Here is a 19,277-nt window from a genome sequence, read left to right as displayed (position 1 = left end):
TGCTCCTCTGTGTCTATAACATTGCTCTGCGGACACAGTAGCTCGTCCGCCATATGAATTGTATGCAACCTGGAACGAGTCACGTATTTCCCATTTACCACCTGATACCACAGTGCGCGCGTTCCCGTATCAAGGTGTGGATGGTGCACTGTACGCCATACCACTGACCACGTAACTGTTGGTTGGCGGCGCTCTACGGCATTATTCGGCCGTCGTCGAGTCAAGATGTGATATATATCACGTGCCGTTGCCGTCCTGGTAGTCGGTAGTTCCATATGTACATAACTGTGTTCCACAAAAAAGGTTCGTTTATGGGCATGCAATGATGAGATGTGAGCCACCGCTACCGGAGCCGAACGAGAAGGTGGAACTAGTTCGTCTATCAAGGTGCCCGTCAGATTTTTCTGGTGTCGTGTCCACATCTTTATCATTGTGGTTACATAAATAGCCACTGCTCGGTCGCGTACGTGGACTAGTCCAAGACCTCCACGACTACGAGGAAGGGTGAGGGTTTCGTATCCTACCTTAAAAAGCAGACCTGTGCTCACAAAATATCCTAGTGCCGCCAGGATTCGGCGGGCCAACACCACCGGCATAGGAAGAACTTGTGCCAGGTGGGGGATGCGAGAGGCTAGATAAGTGTTGGCAAAGGTGACCCGTTGTATCATATCCAGTGCCCTTAACCTGTGACTTCGGACACTCGCACGAATTGTTTGCAGAAGATGTCTGTAACTCAGTGCCACCGTGCGTCGAACGTCTTAAGTGAAGATAATTCCGAGGCATTTCATCTTGTTGATCGGCTGTAATGGTGCTACACTTCCTGTCGAGAGTCCTCTCCCGATGTTCATCGCTCCCGACATTGCCATGTTCAGGCGACTTCCCGTAGCCATACAATACAAATTAATCCAATGCAAGGCCGCTCTTGCCTCGTCGCCTGACCGTGCTAAAAACACTAGGTCATCTGCGTATGTTCGGCATATAAACTTGTTGTGCCTTATCGTCATTCCTTGGAGTCGATTCCGGAGCCCGCAGAGCAGCGACTCGACACCGATGGCATACAATATCGTTGACAGCGGGCACCCTTGTCTGACCGATCGTGAGATGGTGATGGGCCCCACCATGCATCCATTGATGAGCACTTTGGATGCGGCTCCGTGGAGTAGTCTCATAACGACGATGACAAAACTTTCCGGAAACTTCATTTTCGTCATTACGTCCGTGAGTTTAGCATGACTCAGCCTGTCAAATGCGCGATCGAAGTCTATCGATACCAAAACACCCCGGACACGACATGTTGATGCCACTGCGATAACATCGCGGTAGTCGCTGAGTGCCGTTTGTACATTGCTATCTCCTCCTAGCTGGGTTTGGTCGAGTTAAATCACTTGGCGTATTACGCGTTTAAAGCGTGCTGCAAGTATCCTGGCGTAGATCTTGTAGTCGCAATTAAGAAGGGTCAGTGGCCGGTAGGCCTGTATCCCTGTGCCGCCAGATGGTTTGTGGATGGGGATGATCATTCCTTCCAAGAAGGAGGGTGGAAGAGGGACGTTGGGAGACATCAATTCGCAGTACATGGCAGTCCATCGTGGAATCATGAGATCTTTAAATGTACGATAGAATTCTAACGGAAACCCGTCGGGCCCCGGCGATTTCTGTGACGCTCCCTTACCAATCGCTTCCATTGCGTTGTCAACTGTGATTTCACCTGTTAACTCCAGGTTGGCCGGCTCGTCGAGACACGCGGAGAGCGTTCGTCGGACCTCATGAAAGGCTGCCTGATCGTGTTCCGCTTCTTCATAGAGATGACCGTAGTGTTCCACGAAAGCGTTGGCAATATCTTTTTGCGTTGTCATGCGGCGACCATCTGGCAGTACGACCGTCTGTATTAAGGTTCTGCGGCTACGTTGTTTTTCTCTGATAACGTGATACATCGACGGTGATTCTCCACGGACTCGTTCAAAGGCCCTTGCACGCATTGCGACACCCTCCAGACGGAAGCGCGTTATGGAAATTACTTGGGCCTATGCTCGTTTTATACCGACACAACGCTCCTGTGAAGGTGCTTGTACAGAAAGTTCGCAGAGCATCGTGAAATAAAATTCCGTCGTGTGTCGCCTCCACATCATCTGCTCTCTTCCGTATGCAATTAACGCTCGGCGCAATACAGGCTTAATGCATTCCAGCCACCACTGCAACGTCGTCGGATATGTTGGGAGGCGGCTTTCACACACGTGCCAAGTGTCTTCGACTATGCGTCTGCACTCAGGTTCCCTGAGGTGTGCTGTATTCAGTTTCCAAACACTGGGACTCCTCCACACTTGTTGACGACTCAGGGAGACCGTGCATATATATGCTATGTGATCTGAAAAGGCGACAGGCCACAATTCCGCGTCGAGGATCGCAGGTTTGAGACGACGTGTTACGTAAATGCGACCGAGACGACTTGCAGAGTGACTCGTGACGTAGGTGTATCCACGTCTGTCGCCATATATCTTCTCCCATGTATCAATGAGATTCATGTCCTGTATGAGTTGCCGCAGCTCCGGGCGTGAAGTATAACGTGGATGTTGATCTTTTGGTGCGAGCACGCAGTTGAAGTCGCCTCCAAATAAGACATGTTCATACCGACCTAAGAATAATGTTGCAATCTCCTCTGCGTAAAATCGGGATCGGTCGCGCCGTCTGTCGGACCCCGACGGTGCGTAAATGTTAACTACCCGTACTCCCAGCACTGTGAGCGCCAGTCCTCGCGCTGACGGCAGGTACACCACATCCTCGGCTACTATGCCGCTATGTAGAAGTATCACTGTTCCGTTGCCGCCGTCGGTAGTAGGTGTAATGTACGTATCGTACTCATAGAGGTCGGGGAAGCTCTCAACACATACTTCCTGCAGCAGAACGATGTCGACGTCTGACGCATGCAACATGTCTCGTAATAATTGCAATTTGACTGGCGTTCTGATCGTATTAATATCAATAGAGGCTGTTCGATATGCCTGCCGCTGTTCCTCGGTGCGTAAAGCGCACATGAACGCTTATGTTAATTTGTGTGCTGCTGCCCGGTGACATGCTATCTGTGTGTCAGTCTACATCTTCTGCGCGGTTAACATCCGGTGGACGCAGCACTCGCCATTGCGGGTGCGTCGTCGATGTGTGGGTCAGTATCGGATTCGTCGGCCCATTTCCTGTGCTGGAGGTCCAGCTCCCGTCGTGCCTCTCCGGCCGGGCTGACCGAAGGCGGTGGCGTTGCTGCGGTGGGTAGAGGGACTCCTTCCGTCGGCTTTCTGTCCGGTGTGTCTATATTCAACCCCTGTCTAGCATGATTCGCGTCGTACTGCTGTGTGGGGGCTATAACCTCCCGTTGCGCATCCGGATGCACTGTATCGACGTTACACCCAAGTTCGTCTGACGTGGACTGCAGTAAGCAGGTATCCGATGGCGCTAGCCGTCGTTTCTTGTGGCGCTTCGGCGATCGTTGTTTGCGCGTGTGCGCCTCCGTATCCGAGTGCGGAAGCGACTCCTGGTGCTCAGGGACGAAAGCAGCTGTCGACACAACCGCAGGATCCATTTCCACACCTCCTACCGATCCTTTCCGCTCGGTTAAGGGCGTCGTCGGCGCCGGAACGGCAGAGGTGTGCGTCGTTTCGTCACTGGAGGCGGTCTCTGCTGCAGTCGGTTGCCGTAAACTGTCAGGATTCTGTAGCTGGTCATTCTTCGGGATGGGATCTGTTCGAAATGCGTCCGCATACGTTAGTGGCAGCGGCGTCAACGTGGACGGAGGCACGGGTTCGCCGTTTGGAACTTGCACTATCCTCCGCTGCATACATTCGGAACGTACGTGGCCCTCTTTCCCGCAGCCTGAGCATGTTATGGTTGTCCATCGTAGATGACTATAGCTCTGCATCCGCCGATGAACAAGTACGAGGGTACATGTTGTGTCAGTTCTATTCTGATTTGACGCACCCCATTGAGAACGGGGTAAGTCGTGAAGTTGGACTATTTTTCCTGAACGTGGCTGAGCACTCTTCCATATGGGCGTAAGGCGTCAACGACCAAGCCAGACGGAACCTCGAAGGGAAGTTCGAAAATGCGTATGTTTCGTAAGCCCAGTCCTGCATGATCAATAGTTACTTCTCCAACATGTCCATCAGATTGACAAAATTTGAGTCCATGTTTAGTATCTCGGATGATTCTGTCACATACTGCATCGTTAACCAGCTTGACGTAAACGACACTGCTTACTATGGAGAGGTGGATTCCGATAAGTTCCTTGTAGTCAAGTTTAACTACATCTCGTAGGAACCTTTCTATTTCGTAGGCTTTCGGTCTCGCATATTCATTCGAAAAGCTAATCTTGAGAGCCGACTTTCGGTATGCACGTGCCATTCTATATCGAGTCGTCTAAACGCGCGAGTACGCCGAAGAGGTAAACAACTGCGCGAGCGCGAACTTCTCCGGCAGGGACGTAAACAGATGTCCGTGCCGTAGCACCGCCGAAGGCAGACTGACATCTGAGCTACCCAAGCCAAGGTCCCGAGTTCGAGTCTCGGTCAGGCACACAGTTTTAATCTGCCAGGAAGTTTCATTATTAAAATCCGTTTAATGGCTAACAGTACGAGGTTTTAGGTGATTCGCCTGTATAATTAGGTGACAAAACTCGTGGGATATCGATATACACATATTAAGATGGCGGTAGTATCGTGTATTCAAGGTGTAAAAGGGCAGCATATTGGCGGAGCTGTCATCTCTACTGAGGCGATTCATATTAAAAGGTTTCCGACATGATTGTGGACGCTCGACGCGAATTAACAGACTTTGAACGCGGAATGGTATTTGGAGCTAGACGCATGGGACATTTTATTTCGGAAATCGTAAGGGAATTCAATATTCCAGGATTCACAGTGTCAAGAGTGTGCCGAAAATACCAAATTTCAGGCATTACCTCTCACCACGGGCAACGCAGAGGCCGACGACCTACATTTAATGACCGAGAGCAGCGGCTTTTGCATAGAGTTGTCAATGCTAAGAGACAAGCAGACCTGCGTGAAATAACCGTAGAAATCAATGTGGGATTTACCCTGTAGGACAATGCGGCGAAACTTACCGTTAATGGATTATCCCAGCAGGCAACCGACGCGAATGCTGCAGCGCCTCTCCTGGGTTCGTGACCAATCGGTTGGATCCTAGGCCATAGTAAAACTGTGGCCTGGTTCTGAGTCCTGATGTCAGATGGTAAGAGCTAATGGTAGGGTTCGGGTGTGGTGCAGGCCTTACCAAACCTTGGACCCAGGTTGTCAATAAGGCACTGCGCAGCTGGTGGTAACTCGGGGAGGGGGCCGTTGGGGGGGGGGGGGGGCATAGGGGAGCGGGGGGGGTGGCGGGGGGGCCGGGCGGGGGGATGGCGTGGGCAGTGTTTACTTGGAATGCATTGGGTATATTGGTTCAACTGAATCAAAAAAATGGTTCAAATGGCTCTGAGCACTATGGGATTTAAGATCTGAGGTCCTCAGTCCCCTAGAACTTACAACTACTTAAAACTAACTAACCTAAGGACATCACACTACGTGCCCACGTCCACTGTTTAACACTACCTGCTCACAACTCACTGGTCGAATGCACACATCTGTTGTTTACAGTTGTTAGTTCAAGCTGCTACCTTAGTTACCGTACGCATCGCTTATACACAGGAAGGGTGGAAGGAGTGTATTTCATACGTCTATGCCGTACAGTGCTTTGTACAGGATATGAGGTATCCGAGATGTATTGTATTGTCCCTTTCCCTGGAGTATGGTGCAACCGAGATTTATCGGATAACGTACATTTTAGAAACATCTGTAGGGATGTTGGTTGGATTATCGTCAGTTTACAGAAGATGAGTTAACCATTTAATTCGTCCTTTACGGTTTCTCCAACTGCAATATAAGCTTGCCTCCATAGTGGGCGGTCACTATGTGTGAATCCCGAGGAATGTGCCCAATTCCTGGTACTGCCAGAGCTTTCTCCTCGGGTGAGGGAGAACTAGAATTAATGCACTCATTCACTTGAAGCCAATTGAGGAGCTACTTTACGAGAAGTAGCGGTTCCAAGAGTCGTAAAAAAAGGTTGCTGCAGTTCGGACTACACATTTCAGCATTCCGTATCCAAAGTAGTTGCCTGCAGAGAGTGACAAGACGACCAACCAGCATCGTGTGATCTTCATTGCGAAATTCTTTTCCTTTTTAAACTGCTGTTCCAGATAAAGATGGAGACAGGCACACTACTGGCCATTAAAATTGCTACACCACGAAGATGACGTGCTACAGACGCGAAATTTAACCGACAGGAAGAAGATTCTGTGATATGCAAATGATTAGCTTTTCAGAGCATTCACACAATGTTGGCGCCGATGGCGACACCTACAACGCGCTGACATGAGGAAAGTTTCCAACCGATTTCTCATACACAAACAGCAGTTGACCGGCATTGCCTGGTGAAACGTCGTTGTGATGCCTCGTGTAAGGAGGAGAAATGCGTACCATCAAGTTTCCGACTTTGATAAAGGTCGGATTGTAGCCTATCGCGATTGTGGTTTATCGTATCGCGACAATGCTGCTCGCGTTGGTCGAGATCCAATGACTGTTAGCAGAATGTGGAATCGATGGGTTAGACAGGGTAATACGGAACGCCGTGCTGGATCCCAACGGCGTCGTATCACTATCAGTCGAGATGAGAGGTATCTTATACGCATGGCTGTAAGGGATCGTGCAGCCACGTCTCGATCCCTGAGCCAACAGATGGGACGTTTGCAAGACAACAACCATCTGCACGAACAGTTCGACGACGTTTGCAACAGCATGGACTATCAGTTCGGAGACCATGGCTGCAGTTACGCTTGACGCTGCATGACAGACAGGAGCGCCTGCGATGGTGTACTCAACGAGGAACCTGGATGCACGAATGGGAAAACGTCACTTTTTCGGATGAATCCAGGTTCTGTTTACAGCATCATGATGGTTGCATCCGTGTTTGGCGACATCGCGGTGAACGCACATTGGAAGCGTGTATTAGTCATCACTGTACTGGCGTATCACCCATCGTGATGGTATGGGGTGCCATTGGTTACACGTCTCGGTCACCTCTTGTTCGCATTGGCGGCACTTTGAACAGTGGACGTTACATTTCAGGTGTGTTCAGACCCGTGGCTGTACCCTTCATTCGATCCCTGTGAAACCGTACATTTCAGCGGGATAATGCACGAGCGCATGTTGCAGGTCCTGTACGGGCCTTTCTGGATACAGAAAATGTTCGACTGCTGCCCTGGCCAGCACATTCTCCAATCTCTCACCAACTGAAAACGTCTGGTCAATGGTGGCCGAGCATCTGGTTCGTCACAATACGCCAGTCACTACTCTTGATGAACTGTGGTATCGTGTTGAAGCTGCATGGGCAGCTGTACCTGTACACGCCAGCCAAGCTCCTTTTGACTCAATGCCCAAGCGTATCAAGGCCGTTATTACGGCGAGAGGTGGTTGTTCTGGGTACTGATTTCTCAGGATCTATGCACCCAAATTGCGTGAAAATGTAATCACATGTCAGTTCTAGTATAATCTATTTGTCCAATGAATACCCGTTTATGATCTGCATTTCTTCTTGGTGTAGCAATTTTAATGGCCAGTAGAGTAGATGCGGCACACACAGCATGTTAGGGGGAGGACTCAAGTGAGGTTGCGCCGCTGCCAGCAGGTGTGTCCCGCGCGCCGAGCGCGGCGCAGGTGGCGGCCGGCGGCGGGCTGTCGCGCGCCCCGAGCTCCAGGAAGCTGGCCGCGCTCCAGAGGGCGCCCAGCTCCCAGCGCGTGGGGCCCGGCTTCCGCATCCGGCCGCAGCAGTCGGGGGAGCTGCCCTGGTGGCTCTGCAAGGACGCCGAGGTGCCCGAGGGCGTCGTCAAGCTCGAGACCAGCTCCAGCGACGAGGAGGACCACAGGTCAGTATCAACACTGTGCCACAGATTCTGAAAAACCCATTCCACTTTTGCATCTAGCAGAGCAGTCGTGTCAGATGCGTAGACAGTTCTGTAAAGATGCTGGAGGTCAGGACCAGCGAAGAGAAGAAGTCTGTAACACGACTGTGCCACAAATTCTGAGAGACCTAACCCGCTTTTGCATCCAACTGAGCAGTCGTGTCGGATTAGTAGACAGTTCTGCAAAGATGTTGAGGTGCCCAAGGGCGTCCTCAAGCTCGAGATGCTCCAGTGACGAGAAGACCGCTGATGAGTACAAACACTATACTACACTTTCTGAGATATTCAGTCTACTTTCGCATCCGGCTACAGCACTCGTTCCAGATGCTCTGGTGATTCGGCGAGGATTCCAAGGTGTCCAACAGTATCATAGGCAACTGGACACGCTCAGCACGATGATATGTATCACATGTTCATATCAGCACAGCAGTCTTCAGCCCACTGCAGCCCTAGCAGGTAGCATCCAATACACTTATGAGAGCAGGTCAATGTTTCCTTAGAAACACAGCATCCATGACATACATCACAGATCGCACTGCCCACCTCCTTCACAAATCGTGCCACATTTTTCCTAGGTATCCATGTTGTAATATCTGAGGGAGGAATTGTTCAGTATTTTCATCTGATTTTTGTGGTTCCAATGGATCCTTATAGGATGACTGTGAGGCTGTCCGCCCGTCCGACTATTAAGAACCCTTTCTCGCAGGAACGAGTAAACGTAAGAAATAGTAAGGTCTATGCTACCTTGGAGATGTAAAAACTTTAAGCTTCCACGGCAGTGCAGTCAAAAGATGCGGCCATTTATGTCTCATATTTTGATGTCTTGCCAGTGTCGATATCGATAACAGGCAAAACTCAATTCCTGAGTTGGATGAACTATCTGTATACTCGTACATTATTAAGTTCGCACGAAACCCTCGGTGCGCGGTCCTACTCGCACTTATCAAGATCTTTCTTTTCAATGATGGGCCATTTGAATGGTTGGATGTTATCATGTTTCTCTTCCTAACCTGGATAACTTTTGTTTATCTCATTCTGACTGTTATACACCCATCTTGGCCATGAACATCATCGTGCGATACATGTTGTAAACATATCTTTCATCGCGCAGTTCACTGAACACAACAAAAACTGAGTTCATGCAAGAGTTCCTACTTCTGAAATGTTCCATTACGGCAGCATAATGATGTCAACATCAGTACCGATAACGAAGCTAGAATAAAAACGGTCTGGATGATACAGCAGGAGTGATCCAGATTCTGTATGAAATACATGCCATTTCACTGAATGCAAAGATGCATAATTCTTCCCCTGTTCGTTGTATGGTAATGGTCTCTGAACAATAACAATGGAACAACTCGATGCTGTGGAAATTCGAACGCTATATTGGACTACCTCATCTTCCTGTTCTTATGGGGCATAGCATGACAGTTCATTATCGTAATGAACCATTCGCTTTCCGCCTCAAATACATTATTACTTTCCTTACTTCCTTAAATTCCATAACAGGACGTGTTAGAAATATTTCAGTTCAAATGCCATCTTAAATCGCATTGTTGTCCACATCCACAATACCTAGTATTCTGTATCTATATCATTGTTCCACATAGACAGAAGTGTAACACGTCGATTACAACAGTCAACGTAAGAGACAACGTTCATTACTGTTCCTCGCCTGTTCCTAAAACTCATTCCGCCGGCCGTGGTGATCTCGCGGTTCTAGGCGCTTCAGTCCGGAACCGTGCGACTGCTACGGTCGCAGGTTCGAATCCTGCCTCGGGCGTGGATGTGTGTGATGTCCTTAGGTTAGTTAGGTTTAAGTAGTTCTAAGTTCTAGGGGACTGATGACCACAGATGTTAAGTCCCGTAGTGCTCAGAGCCATTTGAACCATTTTTAAAACTCAGTCCAGGATCCAAATGTAAATACGTGTTTAACATGTAACACGTCAGCCTCAGTTGCAAGCACAAACCAAACTTTACGCAGGTTTCAGCCAAATTAATTTGGCCTTCTTCAGAAGCTATTGACACTAAACTGCTGCATGCCAAAGTTTGGCCATGTCAAGTACAAAACTGTAGCACCGTAGTAACCAGTCATAATCTACATTACTTGGGCTGAAGAGAAACAGCAGGCCGCACTGCGCGGACGAGGTCGGTAGGCCGCGATAGCTGCACCGGAAGTAAACGCGGGGAGCAACTGTGTACCGAGCATTGCTGATAGTCATGCGCATGCACGCGTGGAAATATACATAACAGTAGCTTTCTTTACATTAGGAATTGGATTAATATGACCATTAAAGCTGAGTATACCGATACCCCTATAACAGATTCGGAGCCCGTGAGAAGGAATAGCTATTACTCGGCAAAATTATTTCTCAATACATTGCTCAAATTTTATGTGGTTCATTAATAAACGTGTGTGTGGCTATTTACAGGAACGACCTGTAATATCGTGAAGAGTACATCAGTATGACTAAGCATCAATAAAGTCATCAGCGTCTAAAAACTTCAAAGTAGATGATTTGGAATTAACATAGCATTAGTAGCAGTAGTGAAGATAACATTAACATAAATTGCGTAGAGTAGTTAGAAGCTTGGTAGACCTGGCAGAACATCAGGTAGTAACATAACATGATGTAACACGTTAATCGCAGTACTAACAAAAGTATAAAGCTAAGTGTTAGGTTTCCGAGGACCTTTTTATAAATTTGCCGTATAACGCCACAAATACAATGTACATGCACGAATATGTGTAAAACTACATATTCTTAATAAAACATAATGGCTGAGAGAAAGAAAGGCAGCAGTGCCCAACTATTTTGTACTTAAAAATAAGTTAGTGTACAGGTGTGTTAATCCGACTTTGTCTAATACTGATTAATGATAAAACAAAAATGGTTCAAATGGCTCTGAGCACTATGGGACTTAACATCTGAGGTCATCTGTCCCCTAGAACTTAGAACTACTTAAAACTAACTAACCTAAGGACATCACACACATCCACGCCCGATGCAGGATTCGAACCTGCGACCGTAGCAGTCGCACGGTTCCCGACTGCGCGCCTAGAACCGCGAGACCACCGCGGCCGGCAATGATAAAACAGAAGTTAACCATGAGTATCAGTAAGACTGGGCGTGCAATGCCACAGTCCTCAATTATACAAAAAAAATTTTTGACTGACATATGTCAAATTTGCATTTAGGCATTTAAACATGCGTTTCTGCTTACGAATAACATTATCAGTGTGATTGGGCGTGTAACGCCACAGCCATAACTAAAAATCAAGGTTACATTTGCCACTTACTTGTACATTTCTGCCTATGAACGAGAGGAAGAATATTGTCTCATTACGATTACTTAACGGCTAATGGTATGATAACTGGGTATGTATCTCACAGTCAATTCCAGATTGGATGCAAGTATCCAGACTGGCTACAAGTAACAGATAATTAATATCTAATAACTGCGATAAAAGAGATTGTTTCACAAAGGCAAGTGTTAGCAAAAACTTAACAGCTGATGGTAACACGATAACATGATAAAAACGAGAAAACCATTTTCCCGCCGTGCTCTGTCCATAGGCACTATTGCCATACACGGTGAAAATATTTCCGACTGCTTCCGTTGCTGTCACCCCTCTAATGTACTCTAACAGGAGAGCATGTCGGAAATATTCCGATTTCTCCACTTGGCACTCCAGTTTCTACTATCCACAGCTCCACTTACTATTTCAAAGTGACAATACGTAAACTGATATAACAACAGCGAACTACACTTAAAAAATGACAATCGATAGCCGGCCGGTGGGGCCGAGTGGTTCTAGGCATTTTAGTTTGGAACCGCGCAGGTTCGAATCCTGCCTCGGGCATGGGTGTGCGTGATGTCTTTAGGTTGGTTAGGTTTAAGTAGTTCTAAGTTCTAGGGGACTAATGACCTCAGAAGTTAAGTCCCATAGTGCTCAGACTCATTTTTGACAATCGATAAATAAAACCATAGCAATCAGAATACCAACATGCGAAACAAAGCGGTACGAACATACGCACCAACCTAATAAAGCTAACGAATTAAATAAACAAAAAGTAGTCAGATATCAAGAAACTCCAGCGCACAGCAGTGTCAAAATTCGTACAAGGTGCGATCTTCAACACCGGTCTTCCTCTTCGCTTCAGGAACGAATGTTAATTTGTATGGATGTTACAAGTGAAGCATTGCTGACGCTGACATAGTGTACGTTTATCTCGCTTGCAGCAAGGCGGACAGCGGCCGGCGCTCGCCATACGACAATGTGCCGGACACCGAACCTGAGCCCGGCGTTGGGCCCGAGGTCGAGGCTGCCCAACAGACCGGCGGGACGGCGCGCAGGCGCAGCCGCGGCTTCATCGGCTCGCACACCAACATCGACGACATCCTGGGCAGCGTCGCGTCGCTCGTCGAGCCCGCCATGGGCGTCGCCAGGCTGCGCCGCCGCCAGATGGGTCTCGCCGCCGAAGACGACGACGAGGACGCTCAAGGTAACCACCGGCCACGGCCCTGGCACTGTGCGGTGTCGCCTCTAGTCTTGAGTCTGTTACATCCTTCCACAACAGATTTAAGTAAATAAGTGCAGCAGACAAACAAATGGCACCACAGCAGACATCCCGCCAAGGTATTTCAGCCTTGATACATTGAGATAACGAAAGTCATGGGACAGCGATATGCACATGTACTGTAACACCCCACCCGTCACTTATCTGGTTTTGGCGTGTGTTCACTCCAGCTAATTGACTAACAGAGCAACAGAGAGTGCAAAACTGCCGCAATATCGGGTAACGCAAAGAAAGTAATAAGCCCCTGTGACTCCTGATTAAACTGTGGTGGCAGTGTTGACATTAATTCATTCAGAATTGATCCCTTTTAATTAAAAAGGTGTGCACATTGATGTTATATTCGGCTATTGAACACCAGATGCAAATGTTGAACATAAAATTAATTAAGAAAGTAACTTGGGATTTCAACTACTTGATTGAAAACAGATGCACTCGATTAGCACAAATTTATTTTAACTCACAACCTTCAACTGTCACATTACATGACTCTCCTAACAGGCAGTGGGAATAAATTGCGTTTACATGGAGTAAAGCACGATAAATCAAAATTAATTCCTATCGACTGACCCAGGCGTAACGCGAAGTGCGAGAAGAATTCTACAACACACGGCCCATGAAACCCTCGTGGGAACTTTGCCGACGTCATCCAACAATTTAATCAGTATCCTAAGTCAAGCAGGGCGGGCGCAATATCACCGAATACAGCGTGGTGGAGCGGCGACGTTGTGTGGACGTCGGCCGACCTCGTGGTGCTGCAAGGCTGCGCTCGTCTACTCACTCCTAGCTATCTTGCTCAGTACATAGCTGAACGAAAACTTTCTGTCTCCAAGCTCAATCGTTCCGTTTGCTAAGTCCTAAACCGCAGAGATGCTCACTCTCTTTCAGGCAAGCTAAGTAAAGGGTGCCACGTCCGCACTCTAGGCAAGCTGGGAACGTAAAACCTCTACAGAGACTTCTGCCAGTCTGCTCTTCGCCTCGGTTTCCCCTCCAGCAAAATTACTTACGAAAATTGCAGCGCAAGTAGCGTTAATTATGTGTCGCTGCCCAGTGCTGACCAATGCCTGCTCTGGGATGTGTACAAATTCCCACAAAATTTCCCTTCCTCTCAACTTCTGCTATTTAGCTCCTCCCAGGCCACCCATCAAGGTTAGCATCTGCATAAAACACCATTTTTTTCCGAAATTCTGACTCCCAGGAGAGTACTTCAAATTCCTTGATCCTACGTTCCCGTCAGAGGCCGTCATATTTCATTCTGTCGCTCTTCACCTGATTTACATCAGATTCTGTGGACCGTGAAATAGTCAGGAACACACACATTTCGGCCTCTGTTGGCCGCTCCACCATAACTTTGCACGGCTTTCTCGCATGTTTCACTGAAATCGGGATGACAGACATTTATCAACAGGTGTACAAGTTCTCCATCTGCTTCCTGGTACACCAGCAGGGAGTAGGGGTCAACCACCTCCTCACTGTCACTCATCTTAAGGCAGCTGGAGGACGCGTACCATTACCGCTTTCTCAGAGTATGAGCCACCCTAAGCTGCCTATTGTCGCTTCCCTTTGCCACTCCACAACTGGGCGCTGCCACCCGGTCGTGGTCAACTCTGAATACTTCCCTGGGATAAACTAGCCTCCAGTAAACCGACACGTTTCCAAAAAGTTTTCTTGTCGCGTGAATTACTTTAAAACCATCACCCAACATTAATTATTCAGCTGGCCAGAGTGGCTGAGCAGTTCTAGGCGCTACAGTCTGGAACCACGCGACTGCTACGGTCACAGGTACAAATCCTGCCTCGGGCATGGATGTGTGTGAGGTTTAAGCAGTTCTAGGTTCTAGGGGACTGATGCCCTCAGAAGTTAAGTCCCATAGTGCTCAGAGACATATGAACCATTAATTATTCCAATACGTCCATACTATACGCTCTACAAGATGCATTGTGCCTTGTCAGGCATTTTTGTTCAGCCCTACTGTTCGCTCAACGTGAGTTCGGTGAACTTTAATGACTTCATGTAAGGGGCATAGTTCTTGCCATCTTACAATACAGGTAGCAGCGGTATCACGTACACCAGGTATAAAAGGGCAGTGCATTCGCGGTGCTGACATTTTTTCTCAGATTATTCACATGAAAACGTTTCCGACGTAATTATGGCTGCACGACGGGTGTTAACAGACTTCGAACGCGGAATGGTAGTTGGACCTAGATGCATGGGACATATCATTTCGGACAGTTGACAGTGTACGGGAGGGCCTTATCGTTCAACAGGATGATTCCGCTGCTCGTCGAATTCCTCGAGCGTAGAATTACAGCCAATGCGGGGCACTATGAAGACACTTTGCAGAAACTGCGAAGCGCCTCAAAGTCAAAACGCCCAGGAAGACCCTCGCACAGCATCATCCTGTTGCACACTGCCTATCGGACGAAGGCTAAGACTCGGCGATTTGGTTGGGAAACACTGCAACATTCTCCATACAGCCAGGATCTTTCACCATGTGATTTTGAGATCTTTGACGACCCCAAGAAAGATATTCGTGGACGTCGGTTTCCGTTGGACGAGGAAGTGCGAGAGTGGGTGCGGTTGTGGATACGTCAGCTGCTGTGTGCGTTCTGTGAAACGGGAGTTGATCATCTGCCCCCCCCCCCCCCCCGCTCCACCTCCCCCCCCCCCCCCAGTGAGATAAATAATGCATGTGGTGATGACTTTCGAATGGAATGGCTCCATAGTCTCTTTGTGGCGGGTGTTCGGTTTCCATCTGACTGCCCCTTATATACACCCATCAAGAAGCGTGTAGGTTAAAATTTAGGGAATAAAGTATCTTATTCACGAAATACACAGCCTCAGAGCGCCATGACTTCTTTTAGTCGATTTTCGAAAACTATGGTATGAACCATAACGGAAAAAGCTTCTGATGATTAAAATTACTGCTTAAAACTCTTCGAGATAATATATCAAAATGCATACGCAACTTCTTCGATTCAAGAACCATTGACAATAATCTGTGCATTTGCTATCGCGTCGCTTTGACTGTGAGCTAGGAACATATGATATTAATATCTCGTAACTCTGTGAAAGGACGAATACTGTACGTTGGCCGGTCACTGTGGCCGACCGGTTTTAGGCGCTTCAGCCCGGAACCGCACTGCTGCTACGGTCGCAGGTTCGAATCCTGCCTCGGGCAAGGATGTTTGTGATGTCTTTAGGTTACTTAGCTTTAAATAGTTCTAAGTCTAGGGGACTGATGACCTCAGATTTTAAGACCCGTAGTGCTTGGAGACATTTGAACCATTTTGAACTGTACATTGTTAGAATCTATAATGGACCACTCATACTTTAATACCTGGTGGTAATCCGTTGAATAAATATTACTACATCCCAGTTAAATTAATTAAGTTAATCTGTGAAGTGAGACATATTCACCAAAGTGCAGGTTTGATTATACATAAGAGACTAATAATTACAAGTTATTCTCAGCAGACAGAATGGAAAACATAGCACAATGTGAAATCTAGCATCAAGTTTCTCAAACACGTTCCTTCTGTTGAGAAGTAAGACATAAATATTTACTGCAATCATGTACTCCGACATCACAAATTCCTTTAGTTATATTTTTTATTCCTCAGTGAGAACAAGTTTCACAGTACTGTACCTGGCTTTCCAATAGGTTCGTAGCAATTGCTAAGCATAAATAACCAGTCGTTTACGTTCGCAAGAGAAATATGCTTGCATAACAGACAACCCGAAAACAGAGTTCATTTTCAATATTTTTTGTCGAAACCAAGTTTTCTCCAATGATGTTAGTAATTAGCAAGGTATACTGCATGGAACCCTAGACTTCTTCACATGCATATTACCTACTGCTAGCAAGTAATTGATCAGCAGTTAAAACATTTACGAAAAATAAGCACTCTAAACTGGGACGCCACAAATCACTGCAAACTTTCCTTTCTTCAACAGGTAATAATGTGTCGCAGTTCGAAACATCATTTTGTGGTAGGCTCGTTGTAAGCATGGATCCCCTGGAAGGAAACAGTTTTTAGCTTGCAAGGGGACCATACGAACTGCCTCTCAACGATTTGATTCGTATTGACAGGCTGCGTAGGGCACGGCTAAGACTTCAAAATGTTTTAAATAGGGAGGCACAACTCTCATCCTTATCGAGAAAATCGAATTTGAAGATTTTAGGTGCGCTTATATACTTTGTGTGGTGGCTAATATGCAGGGAGTACGCAGCCATTCGAGTATGCGCTTAGTTTCATAAGCCTGAGGTCTCTAGATCTAATCTCACAGCCGTTATTAATTATATTTGTGAGTTATCCACTCTAATGGTCGTTGCTATGCTTCGATATGTGTAGTTCGCCACGAAAATGTGTGACGACTGAGAACCGTTCATGAATATAAACCAAGTTTGTCTTGCAATAGACACACAGAAAAAAACATGGACATGCAAGAATCCGGCGTTCATTACATCTGCTGTATGTCGCGATAGCTTCTGGTTTCCGTCTTGTTATGATCAATATCATCAAGATTCGTGCAGTACTGTATACTTTAAACATTATATTTCTCACAAATGAAGATACAAAAATACAAATAAAATTACTGCACTGATATGATTGACATTTCTTGTGTATCCTGATTCCATGTGCAATCTCAATAAGAAAAGAAGCTTTTGCTCTCTTTTTCGTGTTAAAGATCACGAAAAGAGCAAATTAATGAATAAATATTGATACTTTGCATGGTCATAATAAACTTGTTGTTAGAATTACGTGAGAATAGAAAAAACTACCAGCAGCGAGATTCGATCCCGAGACCTCACGTTTATCAAACTAAGTAGTTACTCGCTCAGCAGCGGACGCTGTTTTTTTTAAGATATTTATTTAGCTTTTAACAGTTTCACATAAGAGTAGAAAAGAAACTCATTTTCAAAATAAGTTACAAGACATTCGTATTTCTGTCTTTTGTACGGAAATCTGCAAGAAACGGTCTATTGAGTTATTTCTTATATGACAGTTTTGCAGAATTCACATTACACTAGCAGCCCTAAAATGCATAAAGCGTAAGCAAGCCTATAATTTTCAAACTCGATTTTCTCAAAAACGGTTGAGAGTTGCGTCTTCCTGTTTACGTTATGTTAAAGTCCTAGCTTTGCCTTACAAGCCCTGTCAGTACGAATCAGGTCGGCGAGAGGAAATTCGTACGGCCCCATTGTTCGCTGTGAGAGATCGCCCTTGGCCTTCGCCTTCTGCTTCCTTTGCCTCGCCCTGCCGACTTCTCCGTCTGTCTCAGTAGGCTGTTTACAGAGAGGCGCTACGCAGCAGTCTAGTTTACGGCGCGAGGAAATTGCGGGACGTGTCTGGTTAAGGCAGGGCCCGCTGCCCGCTGCCCGCTGCCAGCACTGCAAGTGTAGTAACGGACGCGCGGGCGTAATTAGCTTTAATCCCGGCAATCGGCCATGTCGACATCTGCACAGCCACTCGGCAAATCACAGCGACGCCGCTGCAGCCCCTGCACTCCGTCGCATTTTGTTTCGCTCTGGCGTAAGCGGTTCGTTGTTGGACTGTGTGACAGTTACTCGAATTCACGACTGTAATTAGGATGTGCCGATACCGCTGACGTGAATTCTGCCCTGGGCTCCCTGTTTCTGTAAGTACAGAATACTTAGCTTTGTTCTCAATCGTCACGTAGATGTAGAAACTGCGCAATCGGCATCTCCGGCTCACAGCCTCGGCCTTGCAGTAACTTGCATGATGGACTGAACTGCTATAAATAAAAGAACTAGCTGCTAGTTTTGATGATCGTCATTATTTATTTAAGTTTCTTGTTCCTCATATTTTCTTTAGAAACATTAAGGTTGCAACATAAGTACAACAATGCGCAACAATACAGCATGACGGGGATCTATAAAAGTGTCTGTCACCTAACACATCTCGACATCGACTTCCCCTCCTGTTTCTTGTCGCACTTGGTCCAAAGTCAATATAACTTTCACACTTTAATTTCCTTATGCAGGTTATTAATAATCTTTCAAAGTTATGGTAAATATTAAACATATATTGATAATTATCAGACAATACCTCTGCTTCTTCATAACAATCAATAACTATAAAAATATAATTCCTTCCTGTTGAAGGAATTTGCTCTCGGTGATGCTAGCAAAACCGAAATTACGATTTACTGTTGTCTGATCTCTGAACAAGACTTTTCAGGCATGCTGTTTCGGTGTTAAAAAAATCCAAAAGGGATGCTAGTATTACTACTTACGAAAATTAGTTGTGTTTCAGTATTCCGATTTAAGACAATTTACTTTTTAATATATGAACATTATCTCAACAGCTTCTACATGCTCTAAAATTAGTTGTGTTTACTCCTTCCTCTGAGCTTTCTAATGACCTAAAAATTATCGAAATGTAATGACTTTCCATATATAAGCAATTTTTGGAGCAAAATGTTTCGTCAGATTATGTATCAATTGTATTCTTTAATAGTTTAACCGGTGTTTCGCTTTTTCATTTTTACACATCTTGTCATTGTAGATGTAAATGATGTACCTGTCACAGTCCAGTTGCTTCCCAAAATATTATTTTCAGGTACGTAAATGTCGCAAACATGGTTGTAATTAGTCCTCGTTAGAAACTTTTCTTCTCTTTAACAAACAGTGTGAATGTAAATCCAACGTTATAAATTTATATATGTATACTCCT

At 46.4% G+C, this 19,277-nt stretch overlaps 1 protein-coding gene across 10 annotated transcripts in view; it reads left to right on the top strand.

Moving 5' to 3' along the window:
- LOC126267989 (uncharacterized) overlaps positions 1-19,277 on the top strand; it is a 905,571-nt gene that overhangs the window by 293,444 nt on the left and 592,850 nt on the right. For 6 of the 10 annotated variants that reach the window (XR_007549060.1, XM_049973341.1, XM_049973338.1 and 3 more), the window contains exons 11-12: positions 7,720-7,960; positions 12,242-12,504. Coding sequence is in view for 8 of the 10 variants with exons in the window: in XM_049973341.1 (XP_049829298.1) it covers positions 7,720-7,960; positions 12,242-12,504 (504 nt within the window). In the remaining 2 variants the exon portion in view is untranslated. The remainder of the gene's footprint in view (positions 1-7,719; positions 7,961-12,241; positions 12,505-19,277) is intronic. The other 4 variants (XR_007549061.1, XM_049973342.1, XM_049973344.1 and 1 more) reach the window with 1 other exon arrangement.

This window comes from Schistocerca gregaria, chromosome 4 (assembly GCF_023897955.1).
Source record: "Schistocerca gregaria isolate iqSchGreg1 chromosome 4, iqSchGreg1.2, whole genome shotgun sequence".
Classification (NCBI taxonomy): Eukaryota; Metazoa; Arthropoda; class Insecta; order Orthoptera; family Acrididae; genus Schistocerca; species Schistocerca gregaria.
Note: the sequence above shows the minus strand (reverse complement) of the source record. Positions and strands in the feature narration are given on the sequence as shown.